Consider the following 20806-nt stretch of genomic DNA (forward strand, 5'->3'; position numbering starts at 1 on the left):
CATGGCGTTGTCCTCTAGGTGTCACGTTTGTCTGAGTGTGACTGCTTTACCAAATTAGCTCAGATTTAGTGACTTCTGGTCTTTTCCGACCCTTTCAGCGACTGTTTTTCCCCCCATAAAAAACCGTACTATCTACAAACGTAGCGATTTGTGTTGTCATTGTTTTTAACAACACTTTTCATCTCAAATTGGCTTAATGGAATCTTCCATTGGATCAAGACGACGCCATTTTGAAGCCCTCTCTATACTGTACAACAACAACTTGAAAGTAATGCCAACTATTTACAACGGCATCCAAACAGGTACAGTACGGTATGCATAGTGATTATGTACATGTTCATATTGACCTGGGATCTGGAGCTCAAATTTTAATTGTAAAAACCTGAAGATAAAGTGTGTTGGTAAATTGGAGTTCTTAAAAGATAATAAGAACATCCAAAGTGGTACCTGCTTTCAAGGATTTGGTGGCTTTGTTGCCTCGTTGTCATAAAAGTATAACAAAAAAATGTACACAGTAGGTCAAAAGTATACACCTTTTGTCACCTCTAGCACAATTTTACTTAAATTTTGTAAATATTTTTGAACTTAGGGTTTCTAGCCTGTGTTAGTGTTTCAAGCTAGGGTGGTGGACACACTAAAAGTAGCGGTGCAGACCTAAATTATATATATGAGATTTTGAAAAGGATTTACTTTTGCCATAGGACATCATCGGACTGTAGGTGTAGTGACTTTTGGAATCTACCGTAAGGCAACACATTTTTAGTTAGAACTTCAAGGTTGAGTTTTTTTCGTCCTCAGGGCCAACATGGCAGAGGCCAACTCGTTTGCCCTCTCACCCTGTCGCCTCAGACGTGCACATGGTGATGACACAAAGACAAGCGTGCGCACGTGTCCAGATAAGGCCTGGCGCTTGTGATAAGTGAGGTGTTTCACACGTCCAGCGCTGCGCTCCATTAGGTAAAGGGCCTAAAACTGTCCTGACCTCTGACCATGTCCTCGTCAGTGTCCGCGGGGCAGCTGGACGTTAAATGTCTCGGTAGAGCAGTTTAAATTGTGCTGGCTAATGCCCCGAGTGCCTGTGAAATGTCAGCTGTGTTAAAATGACTTTTCAGTCTGGTAAAGACAGACCTCCCCAAGGTATTTGGAGGGAAATCTAGGCAGAAACAGGGATGAAGTCGATTGGACTGTTGAAGTTTGTTGCAACAGGATGCGAGAGCCGTCATTTGGACATTTAACTATATTTTCTTTCAAAAAATATACAGTTTAAGAAAAGAACTGCTCAGCCTTCGAGGTTGAATCGCTTGTCTTTGCGTTCACACAATGCAAAGGTCACTTGGCACTTCACTTTAACGCCTTTGAGTGACAGCATCTCTCAAGGCAGCCAGACACTCTGCATCCCCAAATGTTAATGTTCTCACATGAATAAACAGCACGAGGCTGCCCTCACTGGGCCTTTTTATTGATGTTAAATGTTACTCCAACCTGCACTCGTGCTCCTGGCGCACTTGAACTGCATGCATGTTGCTTTATTACTTGTACACGAGAGTGCATGAGCCACCTGAAGTGTTTGATGAAGTCATGCGGCTGTTAGTTTGTTTCTTTTCGACTACTTTCTTTACCCCAGCTCTGGTTGAGGTTCCGGTCTACAAAGACATAGCCACCAGAGGGCGCTACAGGACTCCATATGTTCATGTCGACTGGAGCGTCAAATAGTCATCTTCACAGTAAATGGAGTGGAAGGTAACAATAGTACTGTACCGACATCAGTCGGTAACTAAAAAAAAACAAAAACAACTTTTTTTTTATTTTGCTAATTTGCACTTAGTGAAGGTAACATGGCAATCAATGTATATGTCAGTAGGTTTATCATACTACATGTTTTTTTAAACATGTTTTGACTGTCCACAAGTTATTTGATAAATGAAGACCTTCTGATGGTGTGTATTCTATTTTCATAGTCACATTTAACATTTTGCATTTCGTTCCTGAAATTTCAGTCTACCCTGTCATTATGGGCTAAACTGCCCCTTTTAGGAATCCTCTGATATTTTCAGAGACGTTATGACCAGCATTTTTGCCTTTTTTTTTTCTCCAGTGGAGGCTGAAACAGTGGCTAGTTAGAGTAAATATTTACAATTGTGTTTCAGAATTTTCATCATATGTGTGTAGCTGGGTTGTGTCAATTTAACATGTCCACCCTGTCATAGTGAAATATAAATTGATATATATATATATATATATATATTTTTTAAACATTTAGAAATTCCAGCTGCGGTTGTTAAAATGTACACAATCAGTTTAACTGAATAATTAATGAAGGTCAGCCATGTGCTCATTAAATTATACTAGCCAAAAATGTCCACCCTGTCAGCACGCTTACATACAATATTTTGCTCTTTGCATGCAATAAATTCCCTTTAAAAAATGTGGGTGCTTGACCAATACTGTATAAAGTATATCTTAATTTTTTTTTTACCAACAAATGATCTAATATAGTTACATGAAGTTCAATGGAAAATGAAAACTTTTTAGTGGGGTGAAATAGTGAAGATTATGGTGACACTGACTCTACTAAGTGGAAAGGATGTTTGAGAGAGTATAGATAAGTCTTTTTTTAATCAATAGTTTTGATTGTTTCCGCACATTTTTTTAATAGGGCTCCCTCCAACATGAACCACTCATCTTTGTAAATAGTCCCAGAAGAGGAGCAGATCAGGCTTGTAACCCAGCGGAGGGCAGGGGCTCCTAACATGTACAATAGCAATAAAGTCATATTAATGTGGGCCAGGTTTTCCTTCAGCTGGACGCAGGCCTTGCCTGGAGCACTGCCAACCCCCCCAAAATGTGCACTTTTCCCACATGAGACCACCTCACAGCCTGGATGCAGGCAGGCAGGGAGGGGCTGTGGAATGTATTTGGCCCTGTGTGATGTGATTGTTTGCAGAGAAATGGGTTGACCTCGCCCTCTGATGCCACACACACATGCTAGTTGTGGCCGAGCTCAAGGTGTGTGAGACGGAACTGCTGAGTGCAGGAGGTCTGGGACCCCTTCGCCACTTCCTCCAGACGCAGAACAGAGGATCTAGTCAGCTGAAGTCCGGATGGGACAATAATAATGAGCAGTCCAGTCGCCAGCGCCACCTCATTTCAGGTATTATTGAAACCTTCTCCTCTCACTTTTCAGCTGCCTCACAGGCCAGGCCAGGCAGCTGCAGTCTCAATAGGGAGAAACCTATACGGTATTCAAAAATAAAAGGGCTCGATTTAGTCAGTTCCATTTGGACAATTATTGTCTGCATGTCGTGTGATTGCTACATTAGGTAAGGTAGCAAATATTTTAGGATTTTTTTTTTTTATGTTTTAGGATTTTTTTTTTTTTTTTTATGTTTTAGGACTTTATACAGTATGTAGTATATTTTTAGTGTTTGAATAAAGGAAGTGAACTCACATCTGGAGCTGAAATATATGAAAGCTTTGTGGCTCATAGACGTCATTAGTGGAAAATATATTTTATTTAAGGTGGATAGCAAAATCAAGCTTTGTGTGTTAATGTTAATTTTTAAAATATTTTTTAAAAACATTTATTTGTTTACACCTAGGCCTACGTTTACATCACAGTGTACAAAAGAATGAACGACCAATGACCGAAATCGTCATTTGCTCGATGGACAAATTGACTGTAAAAATTTGGAACCAAAATTGGAAAGATTTGATGAATCTTACAAGAACCAAAACACCACACAGAAACTGTGTACGTTTACGGCGTGTATCATTACGCTCAATTAAATATTCATAAGATTGTCGTAAATGTTTCATTCCGTATTTGGATAACAACGTATACGCACTGGAATTAGGTACGTTTTATTTTTGCACGTGATTAATTAAAACAGTTAATGGTGATGAATATGGAGTTACTCGAATTATGACACTTTACTCATTTGGGGTTGCCGTGTTTATAAACGGTGTAAAAAAAAAGAAGAAGAGGTAAACGTATCAATTAGTGTTGTTTTATTGTAACCCCCACCCCCTTATGTTCTTTTCTTGAATATGAGCACATTTTTGTTTTGTTGAATGATAACGTTCAGAGTCCCTATACTGTGATTATAATTTTTTTATATACCTAATGCTGCTGTTGATGTTTGTTAACCACTATTATAAAGTTGACATTAAACACATTTACAATCTCAGACATGATACCTGGGTTTTAAAATAATAAATACAAATGTTATTGGAGAGCGAGCTTAACACGTTTTCAGCAAATGTTAATGGCTTTTTCAAAAACAATTTCAAAACTATAGCTACCCCCTAAAATTATAGGCCTATAGGCCTTATATTCCATTATGTCGCAGGGCCTACGGTATTTCAGGTACACTTCCCAAGCATGTCAACAAAAGACGCCATAATAAGATCATATCACGTCCATTCAAGGCTCAGTCAGCCACGCAATCGTCGACGATGCGTAAATGTCTCGGGCAGGCTCAGCCAAAATGGAGTTTTGGCCGCCGCGTATCAGGCAGGCAGGCGGGACGTAACCTCGCGGTGACCCCCTTCATGTTTGCCCCCGGTGATGAGGTTGCCCAGTAATCCGGCCGGTGTGATGACCCTCCTGAATCTACGACGAGATTAAGCATGATTGTTGTGCGACGTCGCATCTACCGCTGATAATGACGTCATAGATATTCGCTTGTTATCATCCGGGATTGCTATCTCTCTAGGCCAAAGTTATGCCATTTTTAAAGTAAATTTACACGTCAGTGTTAAAAATATTGGTTCAACTACATATGTAGAATAATTGTTATTTTAAAAAAGAAAAAAAAGTGAGGGGGCGCCAATGCCATGCCAATGCACGGCGCTGACCAATAGGAGCGCAGAAGAGCCACGAGGGGGTGGTACTGTGTGTCTGAGCCGGATTTGACTCCATTTGTGATGAAGGATGTGATGAGCGGGGTCCAGATCGGGGCTGGCACCGAGTCGGTGAGGGCAAGACTCGCCGGACGGGAAGAGAGCGACACTAAGGGCCCACAAATTAAAGCTGCAATGATCTGATTGGGCTACGGAAGCTGCGCGCCCACGGACACTCACACCCTAACCGACGTTATTTCAAATCTGCGCGCTGTGGATTCTGTTGGATTTTTGACAACATCTCGCTGAAGCACGTGGACCCTTTCGAATCAGATATTCAAATTGGAAATTAAAAGAAGGTCCACCGAAGAGAGGTGATCGTGGAGGGAGGAGAATGGTGATCGTGAATATTGCCGGGACTGCTTGAGGTAAGTGCGCGCGACCTCGGGAGAGGACAATCAAAACAAAAACACTGCAGGCTATACACACTTGATGGCACTTATGAGCTGCCATTATACCTTAAAACAACGCCTCTTGTGTTTTTAACGTTTAGCTTAATCTCTGCAAAGTTGCCCCAACATATCTGGCGTTATTAATAAATTAATATAGGCCGCAATGCAACCTGTTTATCCATGCATGTTCAGTGGCAAAAACAAAAATCCCACTTCAAAACAATGTGAAAGGTCAAGTGCATGAACGTTTAATCTCCTTTAAAGTGAAAGCCAATCATTAGATTACACAATGCAGTTACAATAAGACATTGTGTTATTTTGCATGCATGACCGACGTGTTAGTATAAAGATTAACAACTGGAAGTCAGAGTTAACTCGAATTTTAATAAAAGGCGCTTGAATTAAAAAAAAAAGTTTGTTTATTTCATCTCTGGTTTGAGTTTTTATTGTATCACTGTGCATTGCATGTAATTAGAATATTTGTATCATAATCACACGTATGTTTGGCTATAGCCTATGTTATAGTTTGCATACAATATTAGCAATTGTTGGACTGTTGATGTTGTATTTTATCGACTTGATGTGTGTGTGTGTGTGTGTGTGTGTGTACGTGTGTGTAGGGGGCCATGGCAAACGGAGGCGACCAGTTTGGCCTCGCTGAGCGTCCAGACTCAAACTGCATGGATTCTCCCAAGGAGAATAAACGCGACAATCCGAGCAGTTACAATTTAAAATCACCTGCCTCCCCACAGACAAATTCCAGTCAGCTGGTGTGTTTACAACATTTGACTTATTTATTTATTTTATTTTTTTATATTAAAATGGTCGCAGTTTGGACTTTTGATGCAATTAATAAATCTTAATTTTCATTTATTTGACTAGAAACGGGCGTTTGTTCGTGTGTTTTGCCGCAGGGCATGGAAGGAATAAAAGTGTTCCTCCATGACAGGGAGCTTTGGACGAGATTTGACGAAGTGGGAACTGAAATGATCATCACCAAGGCTGGAAGGTAAGGAGGAAAATTGAGTATTGACAAAAAAAAAGTATTAAAAAAAATGCATGCACCAAAACAATGCGTGAACGTGTTTTATGATACCGACAATATACAGATTCCCATGCAACACCCTTGAATATTTAGTGGTCCTTTTTTGTTTCCCCCACCGTGTTTTCAATAGGAGGATGTTCCCCAGTTATAAAGTGAAGGTCACAGGACTCAACCCCAAAACCAAATACATTCTCCTCATGGACATTGTGCCCGCGGATGACCACCGATATAAGTTTGCAGACAACAAATGGTGGGTTTAATTTTTGACGATATTTATTGAACAGATGTCAGCATTCCATCCATAATGTATTTTTCGCCGGCAAATACAAAATGTCAGCATAAAGACCATATATATATATATATATATAGAAAAAACAATGATTGTGAGGTTTTAGTTGCTCTCCATCACTGACGTCCTTCCTGCTTAAAAGTCAGGACCTCTTTCGAGACCGGGCTGGCCTACTTCCCGCCTCTTCCCATCTTTCTACCCGCCGGTGAAATCAGTCTGCGGAGGGTTCACCGGGCGGACAGACGACACGGAACGGATTAAAGTCTCCCATTCGGTTGAGGGGGGGAAATCCGACACACACACAAATGAATAGGCTACACATCTGCACAAGGGGGGCGGGGGTGCGAGTCATCAGGACTCAAGCGAAATGTCGTTACCAATCCTAAATTCAGAGACATTTTAAAAACCAGTAGCAGATCTGATGTTGTTTTTATTGTTTGTTGTTTAAACGCATAACTTTTCATGGCGACTCCACGTCTTCTTCTTCTTTTTTTGCCTGCATTGCGGTGCGCATGCGCCAATTCCACCAAATGGCATTTAACGTGCAATTGATTATCATTTTCCCATCCAAATAATATTTCATCTACTGAAAATAAACATAACAATTAAAAGTGGAGCAAAGCGTGCAAAAATGTGACCAAACAAAAAAATTTAAGTGTTGAATTTGGCAAGTTGGGCAAAGCAATGCCATGTTTTGTTTGAAAACATTTAAAATATTGGTGCTCGAGTCTAATTAAAGCATGAGCTGGTTTTGTGCTGTCATGTGCGGTGCACGGCCGGGTCAGACCTACCACTGTGACCTACTGGATGTCAATGTCTGGCTATGGTGCTTGCTTACTACAGTCGCGACACCCATATTTATTAACTGTGTAGGTCGGTAACGGGTAAAGCCGAACCAGCGATGCCGGGCAGACTATACGTCCACCCGGACTCTCCTGCCACGGGGGCCCACTGGAGCCGTCAGCTGGTGTCTTTCCAGAAACTCAAACTCACCAACAACCACTTGGACCCATTCGGACACGTGAGTAATCTACAATAATTAATGAGGTTGATTTCAAACGCGAAAAAAGGGTTATAAGACTCCAGCGGCGCATGCCAATCAACTTGCCATGCATTTAAAAAATAAATAACTCTTGAGATGTGTTTTTAATTTTGGAAGAGTGATAGCGCTGGTTTTGTAAAGCTGCGGTCGCCGCACTGGGCTGGCTTTGTCGCGAATACAAGTCAGCAGCCATCATAACATAGCACAAATCAGCCAGGGGCCACATGAGTGCACGCTGGCTCCCTTGCAGCGCGCCCTGCCGTAGCGCCAATTAGGCTACCAGCAGCACTAACAGCAGGTCGACGCGTATTGTTTGGGACAAATACAAAACATCACATTTCCAGGCCCCTAAGTAATGATCCCCAAGACTTGTGAAGTCCATTAGTTGAGGCATGTCACTGGCGGACACGTCACTGCGATTAAATGGAGGCCCTCTGGATGGAGGCGCGCGTGCGTGTGGCCGAGTGGTGCACGCGCATGCACGTAAAGGCCAGCGATTCAGTGGAGGAAATCGTCTGTGTTTTTTTTTTGTCGTATAGGGGGCAAGTTCAAAAGGTTGTCCGGAAAGCTCAGAATTGTGGAAACGTAAATATAGTGGGCACACAAGCTTTTGAAAAAAGTTGTTGGCGTGAACAAAATATTAGAAATATACAGTCTTGCATCATTGCAACCTACAACAAAAAAAAGATATTGTTACATCAATTCGGAATCAAAATTGTGTGTAAATATCACAACCAGCAATTTAATCGGATAATCATATAACATCATCAAAAATCTTCATTGTGCCCATTAGTGAAGTGTCTGCAGTCAGCCTACGATGTAAACAAACTGTACATAATCATCTTTACTTCTCTGACAGTGGCAATCCATGACATTTATTTTTCTTTTAATCTTTTAAAAGCAGAATATTTGTGAATATGTCTCCATATTAGATTCATTTCGACTGGTCAGGTGTGCCTGTTCCACCAACATTGCGACCATTTGTGCAATTTAGTCAGTTATTATTATTATTATTATTATTATTAAACATTAAATACAAATGTATTTGGCTTGAATGTTAAATACAACTGAACTAGACTTGTGTAGTAATTCTTTAGTGTACCACTAGATGGAGTCCGCATAACCCCAGTGGTACCTCTAACCCACTTTGAGAATCAATGACTCAGTTGATACAAAAGCTCTATAACATATTCTGCCCCGACAAAGGTGAAAATGTGCGGTTTTCTGTACTACTGTCGGAAAGCTATTGATTTAACAATATGTTGTTATTGGGTTTTTTTTTTTTTTTTTTTTTAAAGAGCTCAGTATTGTTTAACAATATGTTAATTTTATTAGAATCATATATATATATAATTTACTTTTATCTTTATTCAGTTTACCTCATTTAGGTCAGAATCAGCCATATTATACACACTTATAAATATATTGCAAGCATTTTTTTTTTTTAAAGAAAGCTTCCGTGCTATATAACACTCACAAAGTTACAACTTAAGGGGAAAAAAAAAGAAACAAAGTTGTACATCTTGTATTCCCTCACTTTGATCTTGTGCACTGTGAATTGCATTGTCCAAATGAATGTCATTTTAGAAATGTGTTAATAACTTGAACCCGGTCAACTCCCATCTGCTGCTGGTGAAAACTCGGCCGGTTACTCAACCTTAGCCTCACCCTCTCAATCTCACCCCCTGCGCAGATCATCCTGAACTCCATGCACAAATACCAGCCCCGGGTCCATATCGTCAAGGCGGACGAGAACAACGGCTTCGGCTCGAAGAACACGGCTTTCTGCACTCACGTCTTCTCTGAGACCGCCTTCATCGCCGTTACCTCCTATCAGAACCATAAGGTCAGTTTTACACAATGCGCCCATACACATGCGCGGACATCCTAAACTCTTGTCAACATGAGAGCGTCACAGAGGAAAATCATGTTAATACCTAGTAGACATGGTCCATTATAGATTCATTATGGCTGAAAATACCAAAATGACCTCGGAAGCCTTAAATGTGCACATCAAATTAGCTCAACGTCAACACGCACACGAAGCATTTGTACTTGTATGGTCCCATGAGGACATTCGTTTGCATAATACCCCAGCCTCTCGTCCAAACCTTAACCATTATGAGAGGGTTCGTAATCCCAAAATGTTAACTTCTTCACCCAATTCTAACCTTAGGACAAAGTTTGATCCAAAATGTCCTCACCCAAATGTTTCAAACTCTCACCAAAGATCACAATTACACACACAAATCTTTTCCTTTGTTTATATTATTGGAGTGCAAAGCGTTCTTTCGCATCATCTTTAGTCTGTTATAGTAAAAGTGTGTGAAAAAAGACGCGTGTGTGTGTGTGTGCGTGCGTGTCACTCTCTAATGACCTGCTTCTTTCCCTTGATCTTGGCTCATGCATTTTACCCTCAAACACAGATGACTGTGGCTTGAAGCCCCTTTGCTCATTTGGGCTTCATGTGATTGCTACCAGCCAGTTTGATAGCAAATTCTTAAAGCCATGCAAACTCTTTTACAAAATTATTAGGGCTGGGTTTAAAAAGTCGAATAATTGATATCGAATAGAATTATTTTTCCCCTAATGTTTTTTTTTGTTTTATCCTTGGCATCTTGTGGTTTGATCAGGGGATGTCGTTAATATCTGTCAACTGTGGGCATGTGAAGACTCTTTTGTGATTAAAGGGCTCCATACTATAAATAAACTTGACTTGAATCGATTTTCTTTTTCGAGCCTGTTATGGATTCATTAAACCCTTGAATCGATTTTTTATATATCTTTTTCTATAAATTCATAGGAAAATAACATTTTAAAGGCCAAATTGTTTTCTTTGTCTTACTGTTTTCTTAAAATTGACTGTTCACACTTACTGATATTGAATAATCGATATTGAATAATTTTCCCCCTAATGTTTTTTTTTCATGCCCTCTTGTGGTTGGATCAGGGGATGTCGTTAATATTTGTCACCTGTGGGCATGTGAACGCTCCTTTGAGACTCTTTTGTGATTAAGGGCCATATAAATAAACTTGACTTGACTCGATTTTCCTTTTCGAGCCTGCTATCAAGTCTTAAAACCATGATTATTTTAAGATCTCTTTTTCACATAAATTCATAAGAAAATACAATTTTCTTTGTATCTTACTGTTTTCTAAAAAATTACTGTTCACATGAATTTAAAATATTTTCTTACATTTATGAAAGATCTGACTTATTGCACTTTAAGACAATTCAGAATATTTTAAATTTATATTTACAATTATTGAATTACAATTATGAAAATATTTTCATCTCGAATTGAATCGGAAAAAATCGAAGTCATATCGAACTGAACTCTTGTGAATCAAAATCAAATCGATTGAGGATCGATACCCAGCCCTAAAAAATTATTGATTGAATTCATGAAAATGAAAATGAATGAAAAATATTGTAATTACAATCTGTTCAAGTACTATTTGCATTAAAGCAGTAGCATTATTTTACTGAAGATCTCTCTATATTTTTTTAATCATGATCTTTTTCTTTTTTTTATAGAAAAATGCATTTGCCATGTTAATTTGACTTTATCTCTGCTGACTCTAGCTACTCGACCTGAGCAGCTCGCCTGCGTTCTCACACAGTCCGCAGCCAAACGCAGGCTTGAGAAAAGTTTGTAGACCTAACATCAAAGCTCAGAACCTCTAAAAGCTTTGGCCCGAAAATGCTTAAACCTGGCGACTGTTTGGCTAAACAGTTTATTCAGTGTCAGCTGGCGAGAACACTGACCTCTCCGTCAGGAACGTCGACGGCTGAGGAATGTTGGCCGTGCGAAGCTTCAGCGGGGCTGCTTTTAACATCTACGGGGCCCCTGCTAATAATAAACCATTGACTTTCATTCGCTGGGGAGAAGGTTTAAAAGGGCTCGCTGCGTCTGTGTGCATGTATGGTCCTCCTGTGCGCTTTAATGTCAGCGCTAGTCTATAAAAGAGATCCTTTGTTTTGTCCTCAGATTACTCAGTTAAAGATAGAGAACAATCCCTTTGCAAAAGGCTTCAGAGGCAGTGACGACAACGAGCTGCACCGCATGGCCAAACTACAAGGGTGAGTGCACTCTTGTGTGTGTGTGTGCGTGTGCCAGCACCTGTGTGTATGTGCCAGTCAGTCAAATCAAATCAAAATCACGCGATTCAAACTTGCAGTGCATTGCCCTTCCTGCTAGCACTAAGCAACGAGGGCAACCTAACCACAAACTTGTTTGAAATCATCAGCAAATGTTCATAATGACGCAATCGGTTTTCAGCAAAAGTGTATGCTCAAGGTGCTGTCTCATTTTTGTCAAATAAATAACAAAAAGACCTAGAAACAAAATAATGTACTCTTTGATGTTGTTCGAGGTTACATCAGACACCCTTAAACAAACCTAAAAAGCAAATAAATAACAAAAGATGTCCATCCATCGTTTGGTTTTGCATTCACAATTTTTTTTTTTTGAGCTATCGTCCATAATTGGTGGAAAAACTTGCCGGTTCGGGATTTTCTGTAATGTAGAAAAAATATAGGAACGATTTTTTTTTCATGGCAAAATACTTTCCACAGTATGTAATCGTGCTGCGATGGTTGCACACTTGAGCAACGCACTCATTGTGAGTAAAACAAATAAAAACATGGTTTTCATACAGCTGCTGGCCTCTCCCAAATGTTCACAGCAATCAAGTAACTTTCTGTACTTCAGTAATATTTAATTATTTAAGTTTTTAGTATATTTTAAGGGGAAGACAACCTTAAACATTTCTTGACAATAATATGTTAGACGTGACCTCACTAGTCTAAAACATGACATTCTGATTAATATTACATTTGTGGAATATGAGATATGAAGCAAAATCCAGCCTCATCTCAAAGGGTGGCCATTTTGCACTTGCTGTCGACTGAAGATGACATCACAGTTGCTCAGGGCTCAGGCAATGACCAATCACAGCTCACCTGTTTTCTGAAGCAGAGCTGTGATTGGTTGTTGTTACATGTGAAAGTATTAGTGGTGCAACGGATCACAAAAGTCACGGTTTGGTTCGGATCACGAATTTGAGTCACGGATTAACAAAAAAAACAAAAACAAAAAAAAAGATTCATAGTACTTTGCATTTATTTTCTGAAACGCCTTTCCCCATTAAATAAAAAAAAAAATCAAATTCAAAATGTCTAATAAAGCAGTTTAGGATTTAGGAACACAACTTTAAATGCAATATGAGGCAGAAACATTCTTAATTTTACATCGTCCATGTGTAAAATGAAAAAAAATCGTGTGTTCCTATATTCTAAACAGCTAAGTTTGACATTTTGTGTTGAATGTTTTACTTTTTTAATGGGCAAAAGTGTTTTATAAAATAATGAAAAGACTTCAACGTGCAATTGAAGGCACATTCCCTTCCTTTAAACATGGAGAGTGAATTACAAAGTAGCCTTGGTCCAGAATATTGAAAAAGAATTCAAGTAAACCAGCCGGCAGCCAGACACTCGTTGGTTATGCTAACAGCTAACCGCTAGCCACTTACGTCAGAGACTTCTGCCGTATCATACAATGACGGCGTAATTAATTAGCGGTTTCTTAGCATCCTAAATTAGTGATTGACCACGAGTTCGGGATAGCGTTGTGTTGATGTTGGCCACAACTACAATGTCAATCAACTACGATAATGAAACGTCTAAAAAGGAAGTCATGCCAGCCATCACGCCACGACGTGGGCGAACTTCAAAATAAAAGTGTACAAGGCTATTTTTGCATTGCCGTCAATGTATTATTGTATTTGGTAAACGTTATTTTGAAGTTAGGCTTAGCGTGTTACGCTGTGTGTTCCAGCTTCCTTCCACTAATGCAATATTAACCAGAATACCGTATTTAGACTAGTGAAGCTGTCAATAATTTTTTTGGGGGGGGCTATTTACAGTCAGGTTTAGTCCCTATCCCTGCAAATAGCAGGGGACCACTGTATACAAAGCTACTCTACCCCGCCTCCTCTTCCTCCTCCTTCTCCCAACTCTATTATGATGGCGTACATATGGCGTGAGAGTGCGTGTGTTGGGTTGAGCCAAGTGGCAAGAAAGATGTGAGCTGCTGTCACCTGCAGGTTGAGTTTGACCCTATAGCCGGTCCTCGGCATTAACAACACAGCGCAACACGACACGACACAACACAACACAACACAACACAACACAATACAACACAACACACAAGCGTGGAGCAGCGGGAGACCGATGATAGCGCTTGCACTACTGCTTGTGAATCACACTGTCACTGCTCATCAACCGCTTGTGCGGCGAGCCCATCTCCACGATGGCAACTTAACTCCACTTGTGTCGGGCAGTTTGGAGGATGTTAGTGAGCCAATGAGAGAGGCTGTTACTGGAGGGGGGAGGGGCTACGCGGTGCAGTGCGGTGCAACGCTCCACCGCCCCCTCCCTTTTGTGTTATTGTGCTGCTTTGGTTTGCGGAGATGAACCTATATCCGAAGTGACACATGGCTGGATGTTTATTTTTAGAGCGGCAAATTATCTCACAGCGGCCTTGGCTGTGTTTGTGCGTGCATGTGTCTGCATGTGCGTGTCACTATCTCAGCGCCAGTCAGCGAGATGTGGCCCGCTGTCCCCTACATACCACAGAGTTCACCGAGAGGGCTGTGTTTACAAAGGGAGATCAGAGCTGAAAGGATGGAGAGCGCTTAAGTAGACTTGAAAGAGAGAAACGGAGAGGGGGGAGGAGGGGGGGGGGCACGAATAAATGAGACAAAAATACCTGGATGCGGTCAAAAACATCAAATCCAAATGTGTCCTTTTTTTTCTGTTTCAGTAAGGACTACCCCGTGATCCCACGCAGCACGGGCCGGCAGAGAGCGTGCTCCACCGGGAGTCCCTTCGGCGGGGAGGTCCGGGTTCTGAGGGGCTCACCCGAAGCGGCCACGTCGCCCTACAGCTGTGAGAACAACCTGAGCAGCAGCAGCAGCCCGCAGACGCTGCTGGGGGCTCCGAACGCTCACTACAACTTGTCTCATCCTCAACACGTCCAACAGACTCAACTTTACCATTGCACCAAGAGGAAAGGTAAGCGCGGATGAACTGTTCGTCAAGTCACGTCACCAGTGTCACAGTGCAAAGTGCTTTTGGAGCCTTGACCTTTAAAAAAAACACACCTTAAAAAACACTTTAAAGACATTGGCGCTTCCTAAACACACTTTTTAAATTTCCTTAGCATCTGTCTGCGAGTCATGAGCCATACTGTCGATGCACTTACCAGAACAGGCACTGGCCCCGTATATTATGATACATTTAAATGATTATTTCATATTGAGCATCTTTATACTGTATAACTAGTCCAAGTAGGTGTTCACATGTTCACATTCACTACAGTGAAATGACTAATGATAAAGACTAATAAAAGTATCGTGACTCTAATGGAAACCCCTGGCTCCATATTTATGTAATGACATTTGTACTCCGTCCTAGCTGCTCATTTATGACGTTGAAAAAAAAAATCTGAATTGTGCAAGATGGACGCAGAAATCATTACCGTGAAATCCCCTGCATGAGGGATTTTTTTCGATATAAAATAATCCAAAATGGTCCCACTGCATTATACGCAGGTCATACCAAAGAAAACAAAAAAACGTAATAGACATTTGCCGCTACCTCGATGCTGTCGAACAACGCATACTTTCATTCAAATGGCGAGGTCAATGTCAAAGGTCCACAGAATATTGTGTTATATTGCTATAAAACATGGAACCTACCAAAAGAAATATTAGAGTCTCTTCTTTCATCAGGAAAAAATGTATATTTGTATTTGTTTCTGTTTTGCAGCAATTAGCATTAGAATATAGCTAAGTTTCATCATTATTCACAAACCTGTTTAAAACACTGGCAAAAAGAGATTGTTGCAACATGGCCCTGGTTAATCTCTTATACTCTACTGCCACCTGCTGGCATTTTTTTTATATAATAACTACCATTGCTTTAAGCTACCTCTTCATGTCAGAAGCTGCATCAAAGCCGTATGATTGCTCTAGCATAAATAAAAAATATATATTTAAAAAAAAAAACCCTACAAATACGTTTTGGGGAGTGAAGGACAAAGAATTAAAAAACATATTTATAAGTTTTTGGGTTTGAATGAGTAAAGATGCTAAAAAGAAAAAAAAACGACTTAATTACGCTGACATTGTTTTATATGGCACCTGTTGCCAGCGTCACGATATGCAAATCCTGTTTCATGTGAAAATCAAACCAAAATGCAGAAAATTAGGCAATATTAAGAGTAAACGACAGACTTGTTCCACTTTTATTAGAGCAGGGGTGCTCAAGTTCGGTCGTCGAGATCCCCTATCCAGCCTGTTTTTCATGTTTTCCTTCTGCAGCACAGCTGAATCTAATGATCATGAACCAGGTGTGTTCGTGGAGAGAAACATGGAAAACAGGCTGGATCGGGGCTCTCGAGGACCGAACTTGAGCACCCCAGTATTAGAGAATAAATTACAATCATTTTTTTATATCCCCAAATGAATTATCAATCAATTAATTGTCAAAAATATCCATATCTCTAAAACTAGAGCCAATTCAAAGAAACAGATGTCATTTTCAGCCCAGTATTACTCATAAAAATATCTTTGGCACTGGGGGAAAAAAATAAAAAATCATATCAAGTCATGCTTTTTAAAGGGCGTTTTTTTTTTTTGGGGGGGGGGGGGTATTACACACAGTATTTTACAGTAATTAAAACTGTGTGTTGATGATGGACATGTAACTACATGACTTCTTTTAATTGAGTAATATTGTATTCTATGTCATTTTTGCTGCGTGACTTTTTATAGCTAAAATCAAAACATGGTTATCCACGTTAACAATATTCTGGATTCTAATATACATTCACGAGCTTTGCCAATAGCTACCATGAAATGAGATGCAATATCACAACAAGTGTCATGACAATCTGCATTTACAAAGCTCATCATGCTCAATATTAATTACATTGCAGTGCACTACAAACTTAAGCTATTGGATCGCATTAGGTTGCGCAGGCAAACGCTTTAAAACCATCAATAATTAATTTGGAATTCACATGCGAGGATAAGCGGTTCAGAGAATGAATGTATGTGTAAACGGCAGCTTAACTCATTAACTGCCATTGACGGCTATAAACGTCAAAAATTAATTTTAAATATTTCTATTAGTTCAACATTTGTTTCCACTTTTGTTGAAAGTATAGATTTTTTTATTGTACATTTAGTTTTGTACATAAAATTTGTGATTAATCGCGAGTTAAGTCAGTGAAGTCATGCGATTCATTACAATTAAAAACCTGAATCACCTGACCCCCCAAATTTTTAATAATATATATATATATATATATATTTTTCATTCACTGCCGTTGACGGCTATAAACGTCAAAAAAATCATTTGAACTATTTCTATGAGTTTAACATTTTTTTCCACTTTTGTTAACAAGAGTATGAAAACCTAGAATTTTTTTATTGTTCATTTAGAACATATAGAACTTGTGATTAATCTTGAGTTAACTAGTGAAGTCATGTGATTAATTACAATTGAAAACATTTCATCGCCTCTTTCCCCTAATTTTTAATCATCTTTTTTTTTAAATGAATTGATGGCAGTGAATGAGTTAATCTGTAAATAAAATAACAAACCAGTTTACAGTACAGTACAGAGAGTGCGACAGAAAATACCAATTTTTCTATTTCTGTGTCTGTCATATGACAGATAGCATACTCATAAATGAAGTACAATGGAGCCATATACAAGTCCTCAATATAATAGTCTAAACATGGCAAAGATTGTTGATGTCTCAATTCCACAAGAAGACAAAGTACTTGACATGAGCTCGTTGCCAACTACAGTATAATGCGTGCAGTCCATTAAGATCATCTGAGCAGCATGAATCAGCCACTCTCTATTTTTGTGCTTCAGTAAATGTCAAGCGGCAAAACGAATGCAATTGTCTTTTATGTGCACTTTTGCTGCTCAGCTCAGCAATAAAACTGTTTGAAAGTAGCCGCAACTTTCTCTGCGCTGATTTAATGTCACAACGTTTTCTCTGTGCAGTGGAGGAGAACTGCTCCACAGGAGACTGCCAGCGCCCGTTCAAGAGAGCCTTCCCTGCAAGCTCACGAAGCCCGGGGGACTCGTACTACCACGTCTCCCCCTTCGCGCCTCCCCCGCCACACGCCCTGTCCAGTACCCCTGGCCTGGGTCTCACAGAAGCCCCCTACAGCTCCAACATGGGCCAACGTCAGGCGTGCATGTTCGCCGGCTCGGAGAGCAGACCGGATGAGCGCGGCTGCGCGTCCTGGTCGTACCCCTGCCCGCTGCCCTCCGCCATGGCCCCCGTGGAGCCCTACCCGCCTTACAACCCGCAGCCCCACTACAGCTCCAGCCCGCAGGGCTCTCGTCTCAGCGCCGTAGCCCACCACGACTCGCCGCCATTGGGAGAAGCCATCACTCACGACCCCTTCCAGAGGCAGAGCTTGGAAAACATTGCAAGCAGGCAGCACAGCCCCCGTCTCCACAGAGAGTATCCTCGCTTCGCCCCGAACCTGTCCCCCCCGCTCTACCACACGTTAGAGACGCACACACACATCAGGTGTGGCGTCCCCGAATGGACCGCCGCCTCCTAAAGGACATTCTTTGTGATTCTCCCCTCCAAAAAATTGCAAAATCTGATATCACCGCTGTGTCATTTTGTGTTGTGTGAACTGGTCACGTGTTCCTCCCCTTTGCTGCTGGGAGCACTGTGTCGTTAATGGTGAAGTTAACCCAAAAGTTGTCTTTATAATAATATGTTGAATGTGCCCCCGCTAGTATAAACACAGCATTCTCATTGGATGTGAGTTAAGCAGCAAATTCCACCCATTTTTATCCATCTCAGGGAGCGGCCATTTTGCCACTTGCTGTTGACTGAAAATGACTTCAGAAAGCTGAAGCTGAGCTTCAGGAAACAGCTGAGCCATGATTGGCTGTTACCTGAGCCCTGAGCAACTGTGATGTCATTTTAAGTCAGCATAAGACAACATGTGGCAAAATGGCCGCCCCTTGAGATGGATAAAAATGGGTGCATTTTTCAGATGAACTTATACTACACAAACGTATGGAGGACCAAACATAACAAAATAAAACAATTAATTAGAGTGAAAATAAAATCGGATATAAAAATATCATTCAAAAATTAAATACAAAAAGTTAAATGGAAACAAAAAAATTTGAAATAAATAAATAGATAACAAATACTGAAAAAGTAAGTATAAAAATACATTTGGAAACAAATACAAAAATAAATATATGAACAGATTTGAAAATCAATCAATAAAAAAGCTCTGCTCTCATATTTATTTATATCATGCAATGAAATGTTATTCATACTTTTTTTGTTTTTATTTCTTGTTTATATTTATTTGTTGTATTTAGTTTTTAAATGATGTTTTTTTTACATCTGTTTTTATTTGCACTTTTATTTATTTATTAACTTTTTATTTTGCCATTTTTGGTCCTCCTTGCAAACGTAATAATAATCCATTACAGTATATACCATACCATGTTTAAATTAGTGGGGCTGCATAGAGCGTACTGTAAAGACATTTTTTAGTTGACCTCCCTTTTAAAACTGGGCTCAAACGTCCACATTCAACAAAAGTCCAGACGTTGAACAAAAAAAAAAAACAGCCCCGCATTTGAGCAGCACAAGGAACATCAAAGTTGTATTTTATTGTCTTTCTGTAACCCAACGACTGATGTCAACCAAATGTTTGCACTGTAAGACCAAAGCCTGAACAGAACAGGCTGTTTTTTCCCCTCCGCTTTGCGTCATGGTGAAAGATATAAATTGTGACCCGTCGTCAGACATTTATGGACCAAAAATAATCTCACGGCACAAGCCTGAGGGGCAAGTTTTATTTTATTTTATTTTATTTTGAAATCTCTTTAGTGGAGCAGAGCACAGTTCCATGCGCGTCCCTCCTGACACGGTGTTCGTGTGCGCGCGCGTGTGTGTAAAGGCTGTGTCAGCTCAGCTCAAGAACGCTATGAGTTCATTTGCAACGAGACAGCCAGTAGTAGCTGCAGGCGTCGCAGCTACGGAGATAAACAGTTTGTTTAGATGGCGCTACAGGCTGAGGGACCTGTAAACACTGTTTCCACCACATTCTGGCTAAATGCACATCCAAGCGTCACGCGTCTGTCACCGTTGTCCTCCCTGTCACCCGCCCCCAGCTGACCAATCATCTCCAGGGCCAACAAAGGAGCTGTGGCTCCACCCTTGTCCTGAGCTGACCACTCCAAACTGATATTTTTGTTTTGTTTGGGGGGCGAGTTGCTCCCCGAAGGTTGTAAACAGTGCTGTAAATGTGATATTTGATCCACTCAGGTAAATATACGTTTAGTAATAGTCGGTTATTTGCCATTCCAGTCGGTCCCTAGTTAGTCCCATATTTACTGTAGTTCTAGAGGGAACCCATTTCCTTGCACATCTGGATAGCGTTACTTCCTGCCTGTGCCGACTGTAAAGCAACAATTGTGGCCCTGTGCAAAATTGAAGCTGAAGTTGAGATTTTCTTCTTTTTTTTTGTAGCAGTTTTGTTTCATTTCCACCCGGGTTTTTATATGCAGTAACATGAGAAGGTGCTGAGTTTGCATTCCGTTATGCGTGTACGTGCGTGTGATGGTATGAAAGCTGAAAAGTGTTTTTGTGTTTTTGTTTTCTAGTATTTATTACTCTCGGTTTGATGTCGTTCTTGTGAAACAAGACGCTGTTGAGATTTCTTCAGAAGTTGGCTTCACCCTCTGTTTCCACGTGGTGAAAACTAGCTGTGGTATATGGGGAAAAAAAATCTGTTTAATTGGAAGCAAATTTATATACCCTACTAAATAAAGTTTTTGAGAATTTTGGTAGCATTTTTGTTCTGCTTGCATTTATAGTCCTAGTGTGGGTCTATGTTTGAACAGCTGTGCAGCACAATCCTGAAGTCAAAAATCCCAAAGGTCCATCCATTATTTTTTTCCTGGGGAAGTCAAGCTCAAAAAATTCTTGACGATATTACTTTATATGTGACCTCACATTCGTGGACTATGAGTTATGAAGCAAAATCCAGCCATTTTT

The 20806-nt window shown here is 40.3% G+C and overlaps 1 protein-coding gene across 7 annotated transcripts; it reads left to right on the top strand.

Moving 5' to 3' along the window:
- Positions 1-81: 81 nt before the first annotated feature.
- Positions 82-20601, top strand: tbx5b (T-box transcription factor 5b). Of its 7 annotated transcripts, none has more exons than XM_086076002.1 (11): positions 82-302; positions 1625-1740; positions 2945-3151; positions 5915-6064; positions 6209-6303; positions 6470-6589; positions 7502-7649; positions 9364-9516; positions 11663-11754; positions 14498-14748; positions 17761-20601. In XM_086076002.1, exons 3-11 carry the CDS (start codon positions 3116-3118, stop codon positions 18330-18332), a joined length of 1617 nt encoding a protein of 538 aa, XP_085932128.1. In that variant the 5' UTR covers positions 82-302; positions 1625-1740; positions 2945-3115; the 3' UTR covers positions 18333-20601. The 7 variants fall into 7 exon arrangements, with proteins under 7 accessions (XP_085932128.1, XP_085932130.1, XP_085932129.1 ...); XM_086076003.1 differs by lacking the exon at positions 82-302 and adding an exon at positions 588-957; XM_086076004.1 differs by lacking the exon at positions 1625-1740.
- Positions 20602-20806: the final 205 nt, after the last annotated feature.

This window comes from Leptonotus elevatus, chromosome 5, assembly GCF_054856555.1.
Source record: "Leptonotus elevatus isolate MCC_2025b chromosome 5, RoL_Lele_1.0, whole genome shotgun sequence".
In the NCBI taxonomy this organism is placed as follows: domain Eukaryota; kingdom Metazoa; phylum Chordata; class Actinopteri; order Syngnathiformes; family Syngnathidae; genus Leptonotus; species Leptonotus elevatus.